General features: G+C 42.7%; 1 protein-coding gene across 2 annotated transcripts in view; it reads right to left on the bottom strand.

Annotated features, from left to right (window-relative positions):
* The window catches only part of LOC124470079 (activin receptor type-2B-like), a 30258-nt gene extending 17150 nt beyond the window's left edge, over positions 1–13108 (bottom strand). For both annotated transcript variants that reach the window (XM_047023789.1, XM_047023790.1), the window contains exon 1: positions 12652–13108. In XM_047023789.1, the coding sequence (XP_046879745.1) occupies positions 12652–12703 (52 nt within the window). In that variant the 5' untranslated portion in view covers positions 12704–13108. The remainder of the gene's footprint in view (positions 1–12651) is intronic.
* Positions 13109–26082: the final 12974 nt, after the last annotated feature.

Here is a 26082-nt window from a genome sequence, read left to right as displayed (position 1 = left end):
CAGAGAAAGACCTATTCAAACCCTTGTTTACACACACACACACACACACACACACAGGGATGCACACAAAGGCATGCACATTCAAGTGCACACACAGGCATACAGAGGTGTTTGGTATTTTAAGCCCCCAACGGCGCCTTCCAGGCAGCTAGGGGATGGGTAGTTTTAAGGTTGAGGTTAGGGTTAGCTGCCTCTAAGGAGCCATTGGGGGCTTAAAACACCATTGAGCGCTTGCAGACAAGCCCACAGCTCTGGTGTGTACTAGAAGGTGGAGAGAGGTACAACAACTCACAATAAGGTGGTGGTCTATACTTAGGAGCATGACATACACACATTATACTGGACAATCAAGGACTAGATGAGAGAGAGTGCAGTACTGTCCTTTCTCTCTGGGTTGAGACTGTGTGTGTGTGTCTGGTTTTATCACTTCCAGATAACTGTAGCCTCCCCTCAACCAATCGAACTCAAGAATATTGTTTTCTCCACCCATCAAAAAGCGTTGAGTCGAGTTGAGATCCATAACGTGGCTCTATTCTTGCAGACTGGAGTATATTCGGATTCATAATGACATGGAGCGTTCATTAGCATTTGTATGGAAGTGTGTGTGTCTATGTGACCCTTTATGACCCCTGTGTGTGTGCTGACGACAAAGAAGGTTAATGATATGGATCAGGTTATTTTACATAATAATGTTCACACACACACATACACACAGGCCTCCACACCCAGGCTGGAACATCTCCATACGCCAGCTCTCATAGTCCAGCACTAAGAGGATCCCATCAAGCAGAAAGGACGGGGGTCTCTTGATCAGGAAGAGATGATCCCAGAAACTGCTATCAAACACAAAATCTGCTACCTGATAAACTAGGGAGGAGAAGAATACCCAGGGCTTGGTTTACACCTATCAAAATTTCTAGCCACTGCAGGACCCAAGGCAGGCTAGGGGAACTCATTTTACTGATAGATGAATGAGTGAAATGTTGATGTCATAGGACCTTTAACCCCTATCACAGTCAAATAGAAACAAGAAACACTAAACAGGAATCAAATGTAAGCATATTAATCAACATTTTGTAAAAAAAAATTGAAACAATGGTGATTCCAAAAAATCGTGAATCGTTTTTTTTGCAAATCGTGACCCCAAGAAGTGAATCGAGAGGTACCAAAAGATTCCCACCCCTAGTTGTCACGGTACCAGAATTTAGTAGATGGTACACCAGTGAAATTTCAAGGTACTTAATACCATTTTGGATACCAAAGGAAAAAATAACAATTGGTTACTGTTACTGTCGTTTTTTGACCACAATTGTTTAAGACAACAATTTGTGAAAAACTTGCAACTTTATAGATATGATAATCGTTTTTTCGAGCAAATTTTGGACTTTATAATGTTAGAGAAACCCCAATTTAAGACTTAAATCTCAGAAATTGTGTTTTTTCTTGCCAATTTGTTAAAGCACGACCACGATCAAGATATTTTTTTGATTGCTTTTGTAAATAAGAGTGTCTGCTAAATGACTAAATGTAAATTTTGTTTAAAAAATATGCTTTGAAAATCGAATTTCAAAGCTATAAATCATTATTCTGTGTCAACAACCAGTTTTACAGTTTTACCAGTTTATGACACTATTTTATCTTCATAGTGAAGGTAGATTTATACAATCACAATTTTGTTATCAGTACAAATCATTGCCTAGTTTTATTGTACAATGGCATAGCCAAAGTGCAGATCTCAATCGGATTGTGGCACGATTAAAAAATTGCGGTGCACAAAGCATTGTCCACAGAACCTTGAGCAAATCTGCCTCGAAGAATGGAAGGATGGGGAGTCAGGTATAGAAGAGACTAACCCCCCTATTTTGACGATCTGAAACGCAAGTATCAAAACGCAAAGCGCAAGTAACTTTGGGGCGGGACTCCGCCCCTGTTGCTATTATACCGGCGGGATAAATGTATAAAATCTAAAATGGGATGGTCTGAAGGAGCTATATTACTAATGGGTGTGGTTTGGAAAACGTGCAATAAACCAATCAGAGCGTCATCTCACATTCCCTTTAAGAGCAGCGCTTGTTCCATGTTCCATTTGCCAGGCGCACGCCAGGAGCGGTTCACAGCCAAATAGACCGACGTTCTCCTCAGGGCCCTTATAAGATAGAGAAATGACATTGTATGGGAAAGGCAAAGCAGTTTTTCATTGCACTAAATTGCCTGCTCATGCTGCTCATTAAAAGTCTTATTTTTATATATATTGTATTTTTTAAATTGTTATATTTTTTTATTGGTAAGTTCTTAGAATTTGTTGAACTATTCAACTTTTTTACTTAATTTAAGAAACGGTAGGCCCTATATGTGTATTATGCGCGCCCTTCTGCCACATGACATTTTGTGTTTGTGTAACATAGGCTACATGGCGAATACACCGAATTCTGATTCTGATCCTGATGGGGATGGGAGAAGAAACCCACCTAAATTAGCTTCGGTTAAATAGGCGTGGGAGGAAATTGCCACAATTGTTACAAATAAAGTTCACATACATAGAGATGTCTCACGAAAATCTTTTTATAATCATTGAAGAAATGTAACACGCCATAAATCAAAACAATGTAATGTAGCTTCGGAAAAAGAAGACCCTGGCCTCGCCAGCAGTGCGCACAGACCAAGCTTGCGCCCTTGAAGTAGCATCTGAATAATACGCCACTGACATTAGACCACGTTTTTCCTGGTCAGTGGCGGAATTGTTTTTTGGAAACTGCAAAATAGCACCAGGGAACGTTTGCACCAGAACACGCCTCATTTTTCTGAACCGCCCATGGGAGCGCAAAGTCATCTCGACGTGCATCTGTGGAGGGAAAAGTTGGCTTTACGTCGAGTGGAAATTAGGAATGACACTTGCGTCATTGACTAACTCAATTGCGCTGGGTGCAAGTTAGGGCCCTTAAATTCAGACCTCCCTCCACCCCTTTTAACCTCCTCTGTTTCTCTCAGTTCTCAAAAAGTGACGAGGGACTTCTTATTGCCTGTTCACTGCTGTTCCTCAGTGTTATCCAATTTCCTGTGGAATCTTATTGAATAAAGGGAGTTCTGCAGAACTAGCAATACCAGACAGTCTTTGTTGAAAAGACACAAACACCACAAATAGCTGGCTAGTTTAACATCACAATACCCTGCCCTCATTGACCCTGTCTGACTCCCTGGCCTGCTTTCACTCTCTCACATGAACACTGAATTGTGGTCCACACATTATTTAATCTCTAAATCTATTAATATGTGATTAAAGAGATTATATTTCAATTGGGTTTTTTCTTGGTTGAATAAATGTTAAATAAAAATAAATACACACAGATGGGGTGGAGAGAGACAAAAGGGAGAGAACAGTTAAGTTGTGTTATACTGTAAAGATTATGTTATACTGTCCTATCACCAAAATGATGTAATACTGTAGTTAAGATTTGCACTGTCTGGTCAAAATACAGACCACTAACCACTGTAATACTGTTAGAACTAGGGTTGGTAATGAATAATCGATGATCGATTAATTTTCATTAAGAATTCATTCGAATAAAAATCCAAGCCTAATGAATAATCGTTGTATTGTCGCTCATTATGAGAACAACATATTCTGGTATTTTGCGTGAGCGCGGCTTCCTACACCAGACGAGCAAAGACGAAGCGGGCTAGGAGAAGTGCAGTTTGGGACCATTTCTCAAGAAAAGATAAAGTCAACTGCAGTTCCTGTGACGCTGTATTTACTTACCATAGTACATTTAGTCATTTAGCAGATGCTCTTATTCAGAGGAGACAATAGTACAACGTCTCCTCTAATATATGATTTAACAAATATACATCCAAACGTAAATTCCATCGAAGCCAGCGGAGGTCTCCAGCAGCAAACCATTCAGGCTACACTTGCTAGGAGGACGGATGACAAGCGAGCTAAAGAAAGTAGGATAGCCTGTAAGGTAGCTATAGCCTACATCTTGCTAATAAGTTGCCACAACTGTCAGTTTAAAACAATGATTTAATATGGCATTAAGACATGTTTTGTTATTATTCTTGTGCAAAGTTTTACGTTAAGTAACGTAGGTCAAGATAAAACTCAATTGTCAAATAATTAGGCTTCCGCCAGGGTCGAGAAGCCTGACGTTTAAAAGGATGGATTCAAGTCTTTATTATTTATTCATTTTTCAAAGGTCTATGCTGCAGCCAGGCAGTGATTCGTTGCAATCGCAACCTGTTAAAAAAAAACATGGGTGGGGTGACGTCATGCCTTAGCAAATAATCGATTAATTGTTCTATAACGTTATTAATAGTCAAACATGAAAACTCCTGTAAAGTCCCATCCCTAGTTAGAACTGTGCAGTTCTGGTACAGGAGTATCTGTTGCATTTACTATAAGCACTATGTATGTTGCTTTGAATTAAAGCAGGGTTTCCCGCAGCACTTTGCAGCTAAGACGGCCGCCTAAGCAACGCGTCTGCCGCCTTAACGTCATTAGCGATATCCGCCGTGTTACTCTGTTCTGTCCAAACCGTGACAAACGCCAGTCTCCCTTCTCTGCAGAACGCATTAGTCTATCGCATTAGTGTATCACACAAACTAGCCCCCCCCCCCCTCCCCCCCGGCAAACCCCACCCTACCACCTTAACTAACAGATTTTCTGTGAGAAACCTTGACTAAAGTATCTGCTAAATGCATTTTTGGGGGTAAAAGAGAGAGGGATAGTGCTGGAAAATCTGAGAGAATGAGTGAGTGATACATGTAATCACCAGTGACCTTTGGAAGCTGTCTAACCACCAACTACATAGAATTGTTCTGAAACCCACCCACCACCCCCCTCTGAGCCCAGAGCCTCAGCCTGACACCTCAAAGCACAGATGGGGAGCAGGGGGGAGCACTCCACAGGGGCCCAGACAGAAGGGACTCCCCTATTAATACACACACCCTCCAGACAGGCCCCCACTTCTAGACGCAGGGCCTCTATGGGAGGGGCATGGTCCTCAGGGATTGTCTTCAATCCCCACGGTGAAAACACTATCTCCTCCCTCCCCTCGCTCCATTCCTTCACCACATAGGGGGCTGACTTTACTCTCTGGTCTGACGAGGAAAAGAGTAGAGGAGGCCACCCCAGGTCAGCAGCTATATGGTAATAGCTTTATTCTATAATCTACTGGAGCAGTTCAGTTTTCACCTATCCACCTTCTCACCTCTGTCTAACCCACCTCTCTCCTCCATCCCCTACTTTTCCTTCTGCCAGACCCTGACCAAGAGCTGACATACTACATACTGATGTACTCTCTGTACTTTTGATCTGAAACTAAAAACATGCTTACTGGGGGTCTGTACCCATACACACACAGTGTGTGAGGGAAGGAGGACGAAGAAAGAAAGAAAGGATGACCTGGGCCTAACCACTGTGGTTTTTATATGCCATCACTTGGTCCAGCGACAACATGAGAATGGAGTAGAAGTTAAACAAACACATGCCTGTGCAAACAAACACTCAGTGCTTGAAATTAACCTTTTTACTTGGTGGCACTGGTGCTACCAACTTTAAAAAAGTTAGGAGCACCAGCAAAAGTTTACTAGCACCCACCGAATATTAAGGATCACCACAACTACAATTTCTATGTTATAGATTTACAGGGCTCTCAAATTTGTGTGTGAGGGGGGGTGCTGGTGATGTTTCTGAATGGCTGGTAGGCAGCGCTTGACATTAACATTAACACATGGCTCACCAGCCACTGTGGCTAGTTGTTTTCCAAAGTAACAACTAGCCAAAATAAAATGTAGACACTTCACAGTTAAAAAAATACTCTTGTTTTCCTTGTAAATCCAAACTGAGCAAATGTAACGCTTCGTTCTTTTGCAAGCCATGATGTCTCTCGAGGATAAAAAAGACTATTCTTCCGGGTTCTACAAAACAGATGTAACTACTTGCGGCCGGCCGCTTTTGAGGTAAACACAGCGTAGTAAAGGCCACCTACTATAGCCGGTGTTTAAAGGAGCTACCCTTAATTACAATTTCCCATGTATACAGGATTGCCAAACGGACTTCCAGAGCCGCGAGTACCCTGGGGAGTAGCCTTTTTTTTTGCTCGCAGACGATTAAAACAGTCAAACGAAGACTGTACCTGTATAAGTCCAAGTGGACTCAAAGAATGCAGTGTTTGGCAATCAACTGCAACAACTACCAGTGTGACAGTATTTATTTACAGGTCAATTTTGTCGGTAGCGTAATCTTATACACCTGCTAACTTTTAACGTTTTTTTGGCCTAGTAGTAGGCTAGTAAACGTAATTCCTTGTAGGAACGATAGGTCCTACGATAGGTCCTAGCTATAGAAACCAGAATAATGATATGGATATGACACTAAATTAATAGGAGCTTCTTAAATTAATTAGCTGAATTCATATATTTCATTGATAACTTAGCACTAGTTGTGTAGCTATGTAGCCTACTGTAACGTTGTAGTTAATGTGTAGAGCTAGTGTTAGTGCTACCTCCTCAGAAACGGTCTAACGTTAGACTATTATAAAATAGTGTGTATATAATATGTGGCTGTAACATTACCTCTGCAGCTAACAGCTGAGCTACTGTTGCTCATGTAAAGGTTGGTAGCATCAAGTACAGTATATGTGTGAATACACATGCTGTAACACTTCTTTGTTATTTGGATAACCATTCTGCTGTTTTTATGGCGTGCGCAATATCCGCCTTTCCCCTCATTGAAATGACTGAGTGTGCACCTCTGCAAACCAGGGTGATCAGACGAGAATTTGGACAATTTGAGGCATCTTACAGCCACGGGGCTACGAGCCATTGCAATACATCCATTGTAAACATTAGCGCATGGTGCCGCCTCTCATTACCATTTAAAGCTAGACACAGAAACAGCGCGTCTTGAGGAAAGCTCATTGTGGGACTGCTCGTAGTGGCTGTAATTATGCACCACGGCTGAATTTTGGGAAAGAGACTTCAGATACAGTATTAGGGGACCACTAAGGCCTATATAAAAGCATCCAAAAACAGCATATCATGTGACCTTTAACATGATTGGCTGCTATGCAAAGGATTGGTTATTTTGCTGCTGCTCAACAATGAAAACAGAGATTGCCAAAGTAATGGAAAGTCGCTAGTCTAGATTTGTCACTCGTCGCTAGATATGATTTTTTGTCGCTAGCGAAGGTAAAACGCTACACTCCCTCTGTCGCTTTCTCTCACAAAAAGATCGACTTGCTTACGGCACTCGTCACACACAAAGAGATGGTGCAAAAAAGCTCCAGTCAGAGCAGAAAACGCTTAATAATTTTTTTGGGGGGTAGATTAATCCATATGCAATTTAAAGAATAATTGAGACAGAAAATCTACTTTTTTTCAGTTGCATTGTTCATGCATTTCATGTCAAACGTCTGGCGAGTAAAATAAAAAAATTGACAAGCCAATGGCGATTCGAGCTTCATGTAGTTTATGTAATATATTCACACACAAGGGAAAAAAGAGAGAGAGGGAGGGGGAGAGAGGTTGAGAATCCAATTAATCAAAATCAATTCTGGGATATGTGGAACAACTTCAACACAAAAAAACCTCAAGCATTACCCATCCAAAATGGTGACATCTGGAGAGCACATTTTGAAAGTCTGTACAAAGACATACCAATCAATCAAATGATTTCAGATCAATGTATTATAAAAGAAAAACTCAATTAACCCAACAAACAAAATCTCTCAAGTCAAGGAAAGCTTGTGGTCCAGACAGCATTACTAATGAAATGCTTAAATGCAGCACTCCAGAGATGCAGGGTGCAATGTTGAAGTTGTTCAACATTGTTTTACAGTCAGGAAGTTTTCCTGGCATCTGGTGCAAAGGGCTCATTTCCCCCATTCACAAGAATGGAGACAAATCAGACCCTAATAATTACCGTGGCATCTGTGTCAGTAGTTGTGTAGGTAAACTATTCTGTAGTATAATAAATAGAAGAATACTAGATTTCTTTGATGAACACACCATCTTGAGCAGAAATCAAATTGGTTTTGTTCCAAAACATCGAACCACCGATCATGTATATACCCGTCACAATGTAATTAACAAACATGTACACCAAACAAAAAATTGTAAAATATTTGCTTGTTTTATTGACTTCAAAAAAGCTTTTGATTCTATTTGGCATGAAGGGCTTTACTATAGGCTCCTACAGTGTGGTATAGGGGGCCAAACATATGATTTGGTTAAATCAATGTATTTAGAAAATAAATATGCTGTCAAAATTGGGGATAAACAAACTGATTTCTTCACTCAAAATAAATTTACAGTGAAATTCTTCACTGTAATTTAAGTTCAACTTTATTTAATATATATATAAATGAACTTGCTGTTAAGCTAGATCAATGTACTGCTCCTGGCCTCTCCCTCCTAGACAGAGAGGTGAAGTCTCTGTTTTATGCTGACGACCTTGTCCTACTGTCTCCCAGCGAACAAGGACTACAACAACAGCTGGACATTGTTGAACAATACTGTCAAAACTGGGCCCTTGCAATAAATATGAAGAAAACTAATATCATGATATTTCAAAAACGCCCCAGATGCCAGGAAGAGAAATACCAGTTTATTATAAATAATAAAGTAATTGAACATGCTATGAGTTATAACTATCTTGGTTTAACCAAAACAGCATCAGGGAGTTTCAACATGGCAGTGAATGCACTAAAAGAAAAAGCTTGAAGAGCCCTAAATGCAATTAGAAGAACATTTTATAATTTGCAAATTCCAATTAAAATCTGTCTTAAAATATTTGATGGTGTAATCCAGCCCATTGCGCTGTATGGTAGTGAAGTATGGGGTCCACTCAGTCATCATAGCTATACCCGCTGGGACAAACACTCAACAGAATCCCTACATGCAGAATTCTGCAGATACATGTTTACAGAAAGACGCCAACAAATGCATGTAGAGCAGAATTAGGCAGATACCCGTTGATTATTAATATCCAAAAGAGAGCACTAAATTTCTTCAATCACCTTAAATCCAGCCCTCTAGACACCCTCCATTCCAAAGCCCTCCAAACCCAAGAGCTGAACCCAGATAAGAGTCCCCTATGTCAGTTGGTGCTGAGACTAACTGCCCCCACTCAGACACACCCTGACCAGTCTCACACCAACACTGCTTTCCAAACACCTATCAGAGTCAATCAAATTATAACAAAATGTAAAGTAACCTACCGGGAACATTGGAAAGAAGAAACTAAAAGCCAAAGTAGATTAGAATGTTATCTAGCCTTAGAAAGAGACTATAAACTGGCAGAATATCTCTTTACTGTCAGAGATAGAAAGCAGAGACAGATCCTAACCAAGTACAGGCTCAGTGACCACCAATTGGCAATTGAAACTGGACGACACAAAAAATCATGGCAACCAAAAGAAAACGGAAAATGTGGTCACTGTTCAACAGGTGAGGTTGAGACAGAGATGCACTTCCTCCTTAAATGTGAAACATTCAGTGCTTTAAGAAATGGTTACTGGAACAAATTCCACTCTGTAACCTCAGATTTCAAAGGTCTTAGTGACCTCTCAAAGGTAAAAATCCTCCTAGGAGAAGGAGACAGGGCATACCTTGCTGCCCAGTATGTATCAATATGCCACAACCTGAGAGACAGTGAGTGACCTAGACACACAATGCACGCAAACAAAGCACACACACAACATATACTGAGTGTGTGACTGACGTGTATGTGTATATATAATAACATATAATATTATATATATATATTATATATAATAATATATAATAAGGTTATGTTAAAGTTTCCTTTACAGTAATCTTTCAACTGAATTTGCCATGTTTGGTTAATATTGTTCTGTGGTTCCACCGTTGCTTTGGCAATATGAACATTTGTTTCTTAATGCCAATAAAGCCAATTGAATTGAGAGAGAGAGAGAGAGCGAGAGCGAGAGCTTTTTGTAAACATTTGAGATGCGTGCGCAAAGTGGTGGCAGAAAACCGGGAAAGGATAGCATTTATAACAGCAAACGGATCATACAAATAGTTACATTTAAAAAGACCAAAAAAGTTGAGGACAGCCTTTAAGAGAGAAAGCGATTCCCCTTTGATTTGTCACATCAGAATTTTGATTTGGGTCACGAAAGTCTTGTAATTTAAGTGAGAATGTCGCCCGGTACAGACTGTATAGTCGAGCAGCAATCATGTCTTCACGTCATGTCAGCCTCGGTCAGACTCGTCGCTCACTGGCAGTGTGCACAATGTTGTATTTCCCTCCATTCTACACCAGAAACGTCATGGAGGACTGAGTTTTATAGATACGAGCCTGCTGAAGATAGCCAGCATATTTAATTTTTTTTAACGGCGCCTGTTTCATTCGTCATTTGCCTGAGAAAGCGACCTCCGTTAGCCAGGCTAGTTTAGCCCGATCACTTGGTCAGGCTATTTAAAGGTATCGGGGTCAAGTGACTTTTGTGCATTGACAAGTGAAGGTACTCGTCCAAAGGACAACTGCCTCAAAAAGTTAATGTCAAGCCCTGTAATCCAGTGGACAGAGATGTATCATGACCTGATTGACACTTCAAGTCTATTGTACCCGGGAGAAGTTTGTCTTTTGCAACCGACATGCGCAGTTGAGCCAGCTTGACAGTCGTGTGACGTATGGTGAAAATTGGTCTATTAGACGAGGGAACAAAGAATAGAGAAATTTCAGGCTGGAGGGAAACTCAAGAGTTGTGCAGCTGTATTCAGGCCCTCATAACCAGCTCCTTAGCGTCTCAGGAGACAGTAGTTTAACTAAATAAACTGTTTTCAAGAAGCTTCACAGCTATGAACCTTGCATCTCTTTTCACAGCAAGCAAGCCAGAAAATAAGTCAGTCAGACAACCAGTCAGTTGCTCAGTAAGCCAGCCTACCAGTCAAATAGCATGCCAGCCAGCCCTGTTTGTGGTCACAGTGAGGGTGGTTGTGGTTGGGATGGTGGTTGTGGCTATGGTGATGGTTGTGGTCATGGTGGTGGTTGTGGTGGGGGTAGTGGTGGTCAAAGGTTGTGGTTGTTGTCGTGGTTGTGGTGGTGGTCATGGTGGTTATGGTCGTGGCAGTGATGGTTATGTTGTGGCAGAGGTCATGGTGATGGTTGTGGTAATGATGGATTTAGGGTGGTGGGGGTTGTGGTGGCGGCTGTGGTAATGGCTGTGGTGGTGAGAGGTGATACAGAGTTGTGGTCGTGGCTGTGGTTAGCACACATAGGATATATAATGTAAAATAACTATATAGGAATGACAATAGACAGAGAGTGGAAAAGCGTGTGTGTATAGGCTGTGTGACTTGAAGGGTCAGCTGGAGTACATTGAAGGTTTGGATTGGTGATTGGTCTAGTTTCTACCCTGCTTCACAGACATTACACTCCCCATTACTAGGTGCCCTGGAGTCAAATGCCAATGAATGCGTCAACACTAAGATTTGACTAGCAGATAAGATTTGCTTAGCTCTACAGAATGGAGCCACTCGAAAGCTACACAAAAGATCTGGGGTTGTACAAATAGAGAACAATGTTCTCACCACCAGGTGACCGTTTACAGCTGAAACAGATGAGGTTCTACTTGTGCAAAGCGAAAACATACACAATAGAGCTGCTGGCACCAGTACCCCCTCCACACACCCCTCCCCCACGCCATACAAACAAGTGGGGAACTGGAAACACAAACTGGGCACCCTACATAACACACACCTACCGTATAACGGCGGCCTGTACGCTTGAGAGCATAATACTCTGATCAACAACCACATACATTAGATTCAATGAATAATAACACACACATATAAAACAATGATAACGTTATAACAACATGCACGACATGAACAGATTGGAAACATTTTAACCATTTCCGAATGACAGAAATCACAACGTAGATAAGACGTTACAACCAAAATCCACAATCAGTTTATTTCAAGCGGAATTATTTTGTAAGAACAACTAGGCTATAATAACAACTGACATAACTATAATTATGTTATATCAACAATGTTTACGTGAATTCCACACACAATATACAATAGTTGCCTGATTCAAAATATTGTACATTTGTTCCAGCCCAATTACTACTAGAGCTACCTACACAGTTCGGCCACATGACCGTTTCTTCATTCATATTTCATCCTGATTCGCGAGATGCGCTCGTTTACACACACGCACGTACGCACGCACACAAAACAAAATAGTTTATAAATTTATGAAATTATTTAACCACTGAGCATTAGAGATTTTCTACAGATAAGTCGCATACATTAAAATGTAGGTATATGGCAGTCAGCTAGGCTATTGATCTCTTGCCTACTAGCGACCGAGCGGGCGCCCAAAAGGACACGAAAGCTCAGAGGAGAACAACAATTTGCAGCTAAACCTGCTTGTTAAATTGGACTGTTCGGTTGCCATTTGAACCATGCATTTACAAAATGATAACAAATAGCAGTAGCCTACACTGCAAGAAAGCCACGCGTGGATACATCGGTGTAGCCTAATCTACAGCAAACGGTAGTATAAAGCCATAGTATAAAATCAGTAATCTCGCTTCGAATCCACATTGGATACATTCTGCAACAGCCCTATGTGACAATTCCAACTCAGTCAGCAGGGGATATTGCATAAACACTCACCTGCACACAAAGTTCCCAGAAGAAGAGCAGAAGTCAGCCAAGAAGCAAACATATTCCTTTATTTAAAAAGAAACACACCAGATTTTCTCCGTTTCAGTCTCTTTTCCTTTGAAAACATTTAAAATTATGATCCGCACAACACACACGCGAGCCGAGAAGCACCGAGGCCCTACAATGTCCACGAGAGTTGCTTTTGTGTGTTTAGCTCTCTAATGCTACACAATTGCCCCTGCTAAAAATAAGTTTAACATATAAACAAATCCATTGGAGAATGATTGATTTAGTCCCGGGCATAAAACCAGCGAGGTCAAATAAATCTGACGTCTAACAACAAGCATGTAACGTCTCGCTCCCAGCGTCGCGCGTAATCTTTACGACAGTATGCTTGCAGCTGGCCGAGGACACAGTCCGGGATTCTCATGCAAGCAGTTGAACTGAGTCCAAAATGGCTTCTGGAGAGGGGAGCTACATTAAGCGCAGTCGGTGGGAAGGCCCGGATGTTTAAATACAAAGACAGGAATGCAATCATAGAGCCTCGAAAGGGGAGGCGAGAGGCGAAATGCTGTCAAAATACTTAGGTCGTGGAAGAGCCGCCTGGAGGAGAGGGAATGAACATGGATTATCTAATAGCGGGTAATTGGTACTTAAAACTGAGTATCAAATGTCTTTACCCCTAAAATCCAAACTTTAACAGAAACATTTCTGTTTGAATTCTGCCATAAATATCTTTTTTGTTTTCTTTTTTTTCGTCAAATATCTGATAAATTATTGTTTTGGCAGATATTACAATGGAAGATTATGACCTAAAATGACCCTAAAAAGGTCTACTTGCCTGTCTGACTGTCTAACTGCCTGATGTCAAATACGTGTTTTTGGTTTCATAAACTCTCCATCAACCTCTTAAATGTAATTTATTCCCACAATGTAACAGGATCCTTTATGTAAACAGTGTGTTCCCTTGCAGCAACCACAGTACACCCAAAAATGACTGATTAGAACCCTGGATCAAAAACAACATTTAAACCCTACAGAGAACCCTGAACATGAAAGAACCTCACCTTATCGGTGTTTGATTTGTAATGTTACGAATTAACATTATCTCCCGCCCCTTTTTTCTATCTTTTTCTTTCTTTCTTTTTTTCTTCGGATCTACACAAACACATTTCTGTATTTGTAAGATGTGGTACAGGATTCATTCCATACTGGCATACTTAATTACTTTGTACATACACTGCATTGTGTGTGTGAGAATGTGTGTGTGTTTGTGTGTAAGAATGTGTGCGTAGGTGTGTGTCTTAAAAAGTGTGTGAAGACAGGCACGCTCCTTCCTTTCCCTCACGTTCCTGCTGTTCAATATCCTTTCCTGATGGTTGCCATGGGAACAGAAGAGGATGCTGAGGTTTCTCCAGGAGACTTGGTCAGGTCCTTCGGTGAACCCAAGCACACTCTTTCTACCAGTGTTTTTCTGTACCCATCCCAATGTTGCCTGGTAAAGTGTTGTGTGATAACATATTGTGTTGTAACTTAGCATGGGGTAAGTGTTGTGTGTAACGTGTCTTGTTGCAACGTATTGTGTTGTATCATAGGGTGCATGACGTATTGTCTGGAAGCGTATTGTGTTGTAACATAACGTGTGGTAACATTGAGTGGTAACATTACGTGGTACCGTATCATGTGATAACGTGTCATATGGTAATATATCCTGTGGTGACGTGGTAACATATTGTGTGGAAACGTAGCATGTGGTAACGTGTTGTGTGGTAACGTATTGTGTGGTAACGTGGCGTGTGGTAACGTATCGTGTGGTGACATGTCCTGTGGTAATGTGTTATGTGGTAACGTATCATGTGGTAACGTATTGTGTGGTAAAGTGACAGTTTGCCCATCCTATACTCACACCACTAAATGTCATCCAGTCTTCTTTCCCTGCCTTTCGGAGTGTAGATATCCCAGGCCCCAGGACACAACATGAGTCATCGGGACAAGTTTCTCATGTATCATTGCTGCCACTGGCATCTCTGACTGAAGGGCAGTGTTTGTGTGGGTTTATGCCCTTGGTTATACATATCACAGACAGACGCATGATGTGACATTCAGAACATTAATTTACAGACATGTCACCCTCACAGTTGCTTGTCTCTGTGGGAAATAGGAATTTGCTGTGCACACATGTACAGACACACAGTCATAGCTCTCATTGAGATGTAGATTTTATTCAAAAAATGTCACTGACGTAACAATGACTGTCAATGACCACCATGGATATCATGGATTAAGAGGGAAGCACTGTACCAGGATCGTCATCTGTTCAACATCAACCATAATATCAGCAGGACATCTAGGGCAGTGGTTCCCAAACTTTGTACAGTCCCATACCCCTTCGGACAATCTCTATCTACATACCCCCCCGTTTTTTTTCTTCATGTTTGTAACCGCCACCGCCGCCCCACCCCCTCCCCCCGCGCTCATATACAGCCTATAACACTTGAAACAGAAATTGTCAAGGATTTCAGGACTCGGATGGAAGTTTAGATCAAACAGAGTTTTATTAGAAATACAACCAGGTAAAGGGAAATGAGAAACAAGGAGGTCGAACTAACTCACTCAATAGTTTAACGGGAATAACTATTTAACTCAAACAAGGCAAAACAGATGAAAACCAAGATATTCAGCGTCAAATGCCAGAAGAACTGTTGGAGAAATTGAAGATGTAACACATTTATCCTGTATAAGAATGATTCTGTGTTCAGCATTCCTTGTGTGTAGAGAGAAGCCTACCCCCAAATATGAACTTTGGGTAACATAAGGGAAACGTAAACAAGGTGACCTGGGCTGACCACTCTCTCTTACTGGAGAGGCCATAAAAGATGTCTGGCCTTATCTGTGTTGGGTGAATCATGTGGTCAAGCTTACAGGGGTCAAAAGGCACACACACGCACACACTCAAACACACGCGCACCAGGTCTACGCAAGGAGCCAATGAAGAAGAGCCATGGAACATTTGCATGCCTTTGTCTTAACCAATGACTGTAAAGAGCGGTTCTGCTTAAATAGCTAGCTAGCGCAACATGCTAGCGGACAAACTTGTAGCACAATGGGGTGTGATGTTTTATCTCCTTGTGGGCCGGCCGCAAGCAATAAAGCTTTCTTAAACTTGTTCACCGACTGACTTTGCAAAGCTTGATAGATTAATATTTCTGACAAGAACATAAACTAACAATATTTAACTATAAAGACATAAATGAACTAAACAGTGTGCAGAAGTGTATGCGTTGAATTTGTAAAGGGGGGCGTTGCCAGAGCGGAGTTCAGCCATAAATGATCACAACAGTAGCTGTTTTGAAATATCCTCTGCCTCACCGCCGTGAAACAGTGTTGTTTGATGAAGGCATGTTTTTATTTTTGCCTTTTCCATTGCCCCAACCATATCCGCGGCAAACAGCAGTTTGAAATTAGTTATTGTTTTTTTTCTTTGAAAACGCAAATCACATTAACTCTCCGCGTACCCCCTGAACCACTTTGTGAACCCCTGGGGGTACATGTACCCCAGTTTGGGAACCGATGATCTAGCGTGTCCCGGTTGTTATTTGGGTTCAGATCTCTTCGGCATCAAGGACACACCCAGATGTGCTTAGTGTTTAATTATGCAAATATAGCTCTAAATATAGCTGCAAGCAGCGATGGGGGTTAATCCGCAAAATGGCAAAAATTTATAAACATGTACACTGTAAAAGATCGAGAGTTGGACAACAAGAGAGCAAAACGACTCTATGTTGGGCCAACTTCAATAGGCTGAATGGGGATTTGAACTCATGAGCCTAAGGTTACAAGGCAGCCTCTCTATCCTCTCTGCTACACACCAACTGTTGAGATTGTATGAATAGAAAGGGCTGATTATTAGCTTTGGTCAGCTTTGCGACAAAGGTTAGGAATTTCAAGGTGAAATTGCATGAATTTGTGCAGGGTATTTCAGAATGATGTCGTCCTGTTTAACTAAACAGATAATCAAAATGATGACAGGCCAAAAGATAATGGCTGGATTCCAACCTACGACCTTATACTTTACAGGTCACCATCCCAGCCCATTGAGCTATTCTCAGTGTTGAATATTGTCATGTTCAGTTACTGTATCAAAAAGTAAGCTGTTTCTCCTGTGGAAAGCATTGTTAGATTCAGCCAAAGTTGAAACTGCTTATACATTTCCTACAAAAATGGGACAACAGGATGACTGGGTTGCTGCTGTAAAGAATAACTTACTTATAGTTTTTATAAAAGGTTGTTTGGAGTGCCATAACTTGTCATTGAAGGGAATTTCAAATCATGCCTAGCATCAGTGGGAATGTGTCCTGGCTTAGGTTACTGAAATGAATTTGAGCAACATACAAGGGGATCCACCGGAACAATCAATTTACTTCATTGGAGATAACCATTAGCGTTATCTCTACCATGCGTAGACTACAAGTACATTTACATGTAGTCATTTTAGCAGACCCTCTTAACCAGAGCGACTTACAGTCCAAGGATATTCTCCCCGAGGCAAGTAGGATGAAGTGCCTTGCCCAAGGACACAACGTCATTTGGCACGAGTGGGAATCGAACCAACAACCTTCTGATTAATAGCCCGACTCCTTAACGGCTCAGCCATCCGACCTCCAGTAGCTAGCTACTGTGGTGAACCTGGCTTGTTTTGCTGTGGTTTACACAGTCTCGCTAAACAGATGATTGGAGTGTTGTGATGGGCTCAAATAAACATGCATTGCTATGTTTTACAACCGGAGGATTTATCGGAAGACTAGAAACCGTTTTGTCAGAATGAAAATTTAAAAACTATGCTTCTGACTGGTTTTGAACCTACAACCCTTTGCTTTCCAGCACTACATCTCAGCCAATTGAGCAATTCCCAGGCATGGAATACACAAAGTTCAATAAAGATAATCAAAAAAGCTGTTTCTCCAATGGCAGGCATTGTCAGATTTGGTCCAAGTTCAAACAGTTGTAATTCAGTCATATTTTGACAAATCAAGGTGAAACTTTGCATGGTATTTCAAAGGCATGTCACCTTAAAGCCTATAATGTTTGAACCATCCTCCAAAAATACATTTGATTTAGTGACACAAACATATTGAGGCAATGTGGACATTTACATAAATACACCCATTTCAGCCATTTTGTACTTGATTCAAATGCCTTAAGTAACGTTTTTAAACACGTCAATGATACATATATGTACCAAATTTCAAGTCAATTAGACCTTTGGTTCAAGAGAAGAGGAATTTTGAACGTTTTCCCAAATTATCACTGTACAGGAAAATCCATCATGGCGGACCTTATGGGTTATTGAGGCTTTTTTGTTCTTCATAAAAATAAGGCATGCACACTAAGTTTCAGAAGAATTGGAGCAATGGGGTGGAAATGCCATTACTTTAAAGATTGGACTTTTGGGCGTGGCCTGTGGCGCCCCCTATGGTCCGATGTGGCCCATATTTGGTGTGGGCGTACCCACTTGGATGTAGTATCAATGTGCCAAATTAGACAATTTATGACAAGGGACTTTTTGAGATATTGGGGCGCAAGGAGAAGAAAAATAATAATAAATATAGCTGCAAGCAGCGATGCAGGTTCCTCCGCAAAATATTATAAACATGTACACTTTAGAAGATCGAGAGTTGGACAACAAAAGAGCAAAACTACTTCATGTTTGGCCAACAACAGGCTGAATGGGGATTTGAACTCATGAGCATAAGGTTACAAGTCAGTCTCTCTATCCTCTCTGCTACACACCAACTGTTGAGATCGTATGAATAGAAAGGGCAGAGTATTAGCTTTGGTCAGCTTTGGGACAAAGGTTAAGAAACGGTTGACATTTCAAGGTGAAATTGCATGAAATTGTGCATGGTATTTCAGAATGATGTCATCCTATTGAACTAAACAGATAATCAAAATGATGACAGGCCAAAAGATAATGGCTGGATTCCAACCTACTACCTTATACTTTACAGGTCACCATCCCAGCCCAATTAGCTATTCTCAGTGTTGAATAGTGTAGTGTTGAATAGTTGAATGTTCAGTAACTATTAAAAAGTAAGCTGTTTCTCCTGTGGTAAGCGTTGTTAGATTCAGCCAAAGTTGAAACTGCTTGTACATTTCCTAGGAAAATGGGACAATGGGACGACTGGGTTGCTGCTGTAAAAAATAACTTACTTATAGAAAAAAAAAAAAAAAAGGTTGTTTGGAGTGCCATAACTTGTCATGGAAGGGAATTTCAAACCATGCCTAGCATCAGTGGGGATGTGTCCTGGCTTAGGTTACTGAAATGAATTTGTGCAACAGACAAGGAATCCACCTGAACAATCAATTTACTTCATTAGAGATAACCATTAGCGTTATCTCTACCATGCGTAGACTACAAGTAGCTAGCTACTGTGGTGAACCTGACTTGTTTTGCAGTGGTTTACACAGTCTCGCTAAACAGATGATTGGAGTGTTGTGATGGGCTCAAATAAACACGCATTGCTATGTTTTACAACCGGAGGATTTATCTGAAGACTAGAAACCATTTTGTCAGAATAAAAAATAAAAAACTATGCCTCTGATTGGTTTGGTTTGGTTTTGAACCTACAACCCTTTGCTTACCAGGACAACATCTCAGCCAATTGATCCATTCCCAGGCATGGAATACACAAAGTTCAATAAAGATAATCAAAGATAATCAAAAAAGCTGTTTCTCCAATGGCGAGCATTGTCAGATTTGGTCCAATTTCAAACAGCTGTAATTCAGTCATATTTTGACATATCAAGGTGAAACTTTGCATGGTACTTCAAAGGCATGTCACCTTAAAGCCTATTAGGTTTGAACCATCCTTCAAAAATAAATTTGATTTAGTGACGCAAACATATTGAGGCAATGTGGACATTTACATAAATACACCCATTTCAGCCATTTTGTTGATTCAATTGCCTTAAGTAACATTTTTAAACACCTCAATGATACATATATGTACCAAATATCAAGTCAATTAGACCTTTGGTTCAAGAGAAGAGGAATTTTGAATGTTTTCCCAAATTATCACTGTACAGGAAAATCCATCATGGCGGACCTTATGGGTCCTTGAGGCTTTTTTGTTCCATTTACATTTACATTTATTCATTTAGCAGACGCTTTTATCCAAAGCGACTTCCAAGAGAGAACTTCACAAAGTGCATAGGTCACTGATAATAACAACAAGATAGCCCCACAGCATTGCGGGTAGTCAAAAACAAGAAGTACATATTGTGAACAACCAAAAAATAGTGCTAAAGGGAAGAAACCATAAGAGCATGTAGTTAAACAAGTTAAAATTACACAACATTAATCTCTAAGTGCAGGTGTACCTGTAGGAAAGCAATAAAAATAGGATTAACTAAAATAGAATACAAAAGTTTAAATCAGCTACCACTAACCAACAAGAGCAACAGTCTAAGCAAGAGTCATTGTGATCCTTGAGGAAACTAGCGTTGGGTTCAGCAAACCATTCCTAAGTACCATTGTACTCCCGGAACAAGTGCGTCTTGAGCCTTATCTTGAAGGTGGAGAGACAGTCGGTGTCTCTGATGGAGGTGGGGAGTTGATTCCACCACTGGGGTGCCAGGCAGGAGAAGAGCTTGTGCTGGGACCGGGCGGTCTTGAGATGTGGGACCACCAGGCGGTTGTCTGAAGAAGACCGTAGGTGGCGGGTGGGGGTGTAAGGCTGCAGGAGAGACTTGATGTAGTCGGGCGCAGTCCCGTTCACTGCTCGGAAGGTCAGTACCAGGGTCTTGAATCTGATGCGGGCCGTTATGGGTAGCCAGTGGAGGGAGATGAGGAGCGGGGTAACGTGGGAGCGTCTGGGTAGATTGTAGACCAGGCGGGCCGCTGCGTTCTGAATCCTCTGAATAGGGCGGGTTGCGCATGATGGGAGACCGGCGAGCAGCGAGTTGCAGTAGTCCAACTTGGAGAGGACAAGTGCTTGGACAAGCAGCTGGGTGGAGTGCTCAGACAGGTATCTCCTGATCTTCCGGATGTTGTAGAGGGTGAATCTACACGACCGGGAGACCGCAGCAATGTGGGCCGTGAGGGAGAGCTCGTCATCCATGGTAACCCCAAGGTTCCTGGCAGAGGATGAGGGGGTCACCGTCGCAGATCCCAGGGTGATTGAGAGGTCATGGGAGATGGAGGGTTTGGCCGGGATGATGAGAAGTTCCGTTTTGGCAAGGTTCAGCTGGAGGTGGTGCCCAGTCATCCAGGCGGAGATGTCTGCGAGGCAGGCCTCAATCCTAGCTGAGATCCCCGGATCGGTCGGAAGGAACGACAGGTACAGCTGCGTGTCGTCAGCGTAGCAGTGGTAGGAGAAGCCATGGGAGGTGATGATTGGTCCAAGTGAGGTGGTGTACAGAGAGAAGAGGAGGGGACCAAGGACGGAGCCCTGTGGGACACCAGTGGAGAGCTGGCGAGGGCCTGACAGTTTGCCTCCCCAGGAGACCTGGTAGGATCTTCCCGACAGGTAGGATGAGATCCACTGGAGTGCAGTGCCAGTGATGCCCATCTCAGAAAGTCTGGAGAGCAGGATCTGGTGGTTAACCGTATCAAACGCCGCAGAAAGGTCCAGCAGAATGATGACGGATGACCTGGAAGCCGCTCTGGCAGACTGGAGGGCAGTGGTGACTGAAAGGAGGGCAGTCTCTGTGGAGTGGCCGGTCTTGAAGCCCGATTGGTTGGGGTCGAGCAGGTTGTTCTGAGAAAGGAAGTTAGACAGTTGATCAGATACAGCACGTTCAATTGTTTTAGAGAAGAAGGGTAACAATGATACCGGTCTGTAGTTCTGGAGGACGGCAGGGTTAAGGGAGGGTTTTTTGAGTAAAGGGGTAACTCTGGCCTGTTTGAAGGCAGAGGGGAAGGTGCCAGAGGTAAGAGAGGAGTTTAGAACATGGAGCAGAAAAGTTATGATAGAGGGGGAGATGGTTTGAAAGAGAGGGGAGGGGACAGGATCAAGGGGACAGGAGGTGGGGCGATGAGAGAATGAGGTCAGAGAGCTCTACCTCGGACAGGGGAGAGAAGGAGTTTAGACATTTAGTTGGGTCAGAAATGGAGGGTGAGGGGGTAGGAAAGGTGGGTTTAGGGAACCGACTGCTAATGTCGGCTACTTTTTTCTCAAAGAAGGAGGAGAAGTCGTCTGCTATCAGGGTGGAGGGAGGGGGTGGGGGAGGTGGGTTAAGAAGGGTGGAGAAGGTAGAGAAAAGTTTGTGGGGGTTTGAAGCGGAGTTAATTTTGTTAAGAAAGTAGAGGGTTTTGGCACCAGTTATGTGAGAAGAGAAGGATTTAAGGAGGGAGTGATACTTATCAAGGTCCAGACCGTCTTTGGACTTGCGCCATCTCCTCTCAGCTGCTCGAAGGGTGGACCGTTCTTCACGAATAACATCCGTAAGCCACGGGCAGGGGGGAGAAGATCGTGCAGGCCTGGTAGACAGGGGACAGAGAGAGTCAAGTGAAGAGTGCTTGAAGAGGAAGCTCCAGAGCAAGGAGAGGATAGCCTTGTTGACAGGTAACATCACTGCAATAGTAGGCTATGATATATGGAAGTTGATTAGCCTATTTTTATATTGTTTAAACAGCAATGCATGTTTTCAAATGACAATTTAATGTGCAAAGTGGCAATGAAATCCTAAATTCAGTTGGATTTTTTGGGGATACAGATTTGAATGAAAGCTCATTTATAAGTATGTGATATTGCACATCATATTGGCAAGGTTTTTCAACTCTTTATTGAAATGGTAATGCATTTTTTAAATGGCAATTCAATGTAGCAGTGAAACAGCGCCCCCAGGCTATTGCATTAGCAATTAGCAGTAGTAGGTTACACGACTGAGTGCCCGGTGGCATACTTTTATATAATGAATCTTTCACCCTGAATAAAATACAAAAAATATATAATTCTATAGGCCTATATAGCTAGAAGCTAGCGTATTGGATTTTGTAGCATGTGTGTAAAAGTTGTTTCATCGACACCCTAAGAATGATCTAAGTTCCTTAGGAGTATTTGGGACTGGCCACTCCCGAACCACACTTATTTTGTCGGGGTCAGTATGCACCCCCTCTGACGAAACCTGATGGCCCAGGAACTTGACTTCTGACTGTAGAAAATGACACTTCTCTATTTTCAGTTTCAGCCCAGTCTCCCTCAGCCTTTTTAACACTGTTTCAAGTCTCACTAGATGATCTTGGAACGTGGACGAGTACACCAGTAAGTCATCCAGGTAGACTAGTACGACCTGAAATACTAAGTCACTCATGATGGCATGGATGAGGCGTTGAAAAGTTGCGGGCGCGTTGCACAGTCCGAAGGGCATCCGCTGATATTCGTATAGCCCAAACGGTGTAATGAAAGCCGTCTTAGGTCTATCTTTCTCATGGACCGCCACTTGGTGGTATCCGCTAGCAAGGTCTATGGTTGAGAAGATCTGTGCCCCACCCAATGCATCCAGGCTCTCGTCTATACGCGGCAATGGAAAAGCGTCACGTTTAGTCTTAGAATTCAGTCTCCTATAATCCACGCACAGCCTCAGACTTCCATCAGCCTTACGCACCAATACAACAGGTGAAGCATATGCACTCGAGCTTTCACATATTACACCCTTTCTGAGCAGTTCAGAGATATGCTCCCTAACCTCTTCAAGCTGCGTTGGTGGTATGCGACGGTACGGCTGAGAGACAGGATTATCATCTGTCAACGGGATCTCGTGTCTCACTCTATCGGTGTACCCCAGGTCTTCATCACGGAGTGCAAACACATCGGCATATCTTGTGAGCAGTACTCCTAGTTCCGCTTGCTGTTCCGGTGTACCCCCTATCTGCAACCTACTTAATAGGTTCTCTGGGTCAGTATCAGACCCTGGTTTGACATGCTGGTCTACAGTCACTACTTTGTGATCAGCAGAGATACGTTGGAATGTCACTTCACAGGGGTTACTCTCATAGCACTGACAGTGGCTAAGCACTCCAAGACTCATTTTAGGAGACAGCCAAACATCGTCCTGTGAAAGGTTTACCACTTGTACTGGAAATACTCTATTACTAAAGGACACCACAGTGGGGACGGAGATCAGCCCACCCGGGCTCTAGCATCCAACAAGCATTGGTGTCACTAGCTCTCTTGTTTACTCTAGCATAGACTGTGGCCACAGAAAATGCTGGCACGCGTGTCTTGTGTGCACCACTTACTCTAGCGGTCAGCGTCGTTTCGACCAGTTCAGCCCCCTGTACCCGATGGAAGGCTTCCCTCCACACAGAGTCAGCTTCCCTCCTAGGGTGGTTTCAAACTCAGTAAGTGCAAGCTGTCTGCATTTTTGGGCGATATTCATTCCTATTATGCCTGGGGGAGAAAGGTCTGACTCTGCAGCACCCCCATCACGAACTACCAGGAATCCACACTCGGAGAAAGTTAATCCCAGCACCTGAATATCTAGCTCAACATATCCCATATCCCTTTGGTTAATGAACTGCCTGTGGAGCCTTCTGACTTCCCTCGCATTGCCGGCTCACTGCAACGGAGGGGCTCCGTTTCCCTGTACCACAGAGCTGGTTGTGGCAATGGAATGGTCTCAGTAATTACGCTGCCCAGGACATGTCTGGCTACATGCCCCACCTCCTCACACCTGAAACATATGGGTTGGCCATCATCTGCTTACTTGAGTTTGAACCTAGACTGCCCACTCCTACTACCATGTGAACCAGCTTTCTGTACAGTAAGTTCGCGAACTGCAGCAGCGAGTTCCCCCATGGCTTTACCCTGCTGAGTGATCAGTTTTACTACCTCTTGCAAAACCCCAACTACCTCACCTGGTGCACTGTTACTGGGGTTTGAACATTCAGATATTTTCCCAGACTCTGTACCAACGATATTCCGATTTCTGGCCACACTAGCACAACGGGGTCTATCTTCCACCACCCACAGCATGGCTTCCTCACGGACATCAAAGAGAGTGGACCATGGCTTCTCTCGGACAAGCTTGCGCAACTCCCTACGCAGGAGGGCATCCCTTACCCCTTCAACAAACTGATCCCTAAGGGTGATCTGCGAGTCAGGCACAACATCAGTAGACTGTTGGAGAGCAGAGTTTAGCAACTGAGAGAGAGCATGGGAATATTCACGAAAATCTTCCCCCCCGAGCTGTCTCCGTGCATTAAAAGGCATGCAACAACTGTGGGGTGGTACGTTTCTCTCTAAAGGCTCCCTTCAGATATGCAAACAGATCTTGAGGAGGTTTTGTCTGCCCCCCCCATACACAGCTTTACTTAATCTAATGCTGAACCCCTTAAATGAGAAAGAATGAAATCTACTTGATCTTCAGTGTTTAACCCCCTCCCCCTGATTACACGTTCAACTTCGTCTATGAATTCGTCTACGGTTTGACCATCTTTACCTGGGTCACCACTGAATGGCACAATTTTACGTTCTCTTGGGATATATACGTAAGATCTGGTATTGGCATTACCCATGCCTGCCAGCGTTGACATAACTTAGTCGTGCCTTTGACCTTGCTCATAAATTTGTCTCTGTAGTTGGGCAACTGGATTACCCCCATCCCCATGATCTACAGCAGTGGTCACCAACCTTTTTAGGCCAAAGATCACCGACCTTTGCCTTGGTGACCCGAAGATCTACCTATTGAGGCGTTGAGAGACAGAACAGACTCCAGACTGAACTTACAACTTAACTTTATATTTGGCCTTATTGTAATTGAATGAAATCAAACACTTTGTGAACAATATGAACAAGAAAAAACACTTTTGCAATGAGCAGGCTGGATATGAACGGTTTTATTTATAAACTGAAGTTACAACACAACACTGACAAATTTCTCATGTGACAAGTCAGTGTGATGGCTGTGACTGAACACTGTCTGTGAGTGCCTTGTAGTTTGGCTCATAAGCAGAGACAGCCAGTCTGAGGCAGTCTGTGAGGTGTCTGTCAGTAAGCCGGCTCCTGTACTTGGATTTGGTGATTGTCATCTGTGAAAATGCCATTTCACAGAGGTAGGTCGATCCAAAGTAGGCACTCACTTTTAGTGCACATGCACTGAGGAGAGGAAACTTCTCTCGGCTGACAAGTCCCCAAAAGTCACTGTCCCTTGACCTGGCTTTCAGCTCAATGTCATTTTGCAAATCAAGCATCTCCATGTCCACTCCACTTGGCAAAGCAAATGCTTTCTCGAATTGGTCTGCAACCTCCTCTGTATTAATAGGCAGGAATGGGTTTGAAAGAAATGCAGCAATATCCTTCATGATTTCTAACTCACCAAAACGTCGACTGAACTCCGCTGCCAGTTTGTCCAGGTGCACACAGTACTGCTCAGGGTGAAAGTCAGAAGAGTCTTTGATGGACTGTGACATTTTTTCCAGGTTTGTAAAGTGTGTCA

Source organism: Hypomesus transpacificus, chromosome 8, assembly GCF_021917145.1.
Source record: "Hypomesus transpacificus isolate Combined female chromosome 8, fHypTra1, whole genome shotgun sequence".
Classification (NCBI taxonomy): Eukaryota; Metazoa; Chordata; class Actinopteri; order Osmeriformes; family Osmeridae; genus Hypomesus; species Hypomesus transpacificus.
The sequence above is the reverse complement of the archived record's forward strand: the minus strand, read 5'-3'. Positions and strand labels throughout refer to the sequence as shown.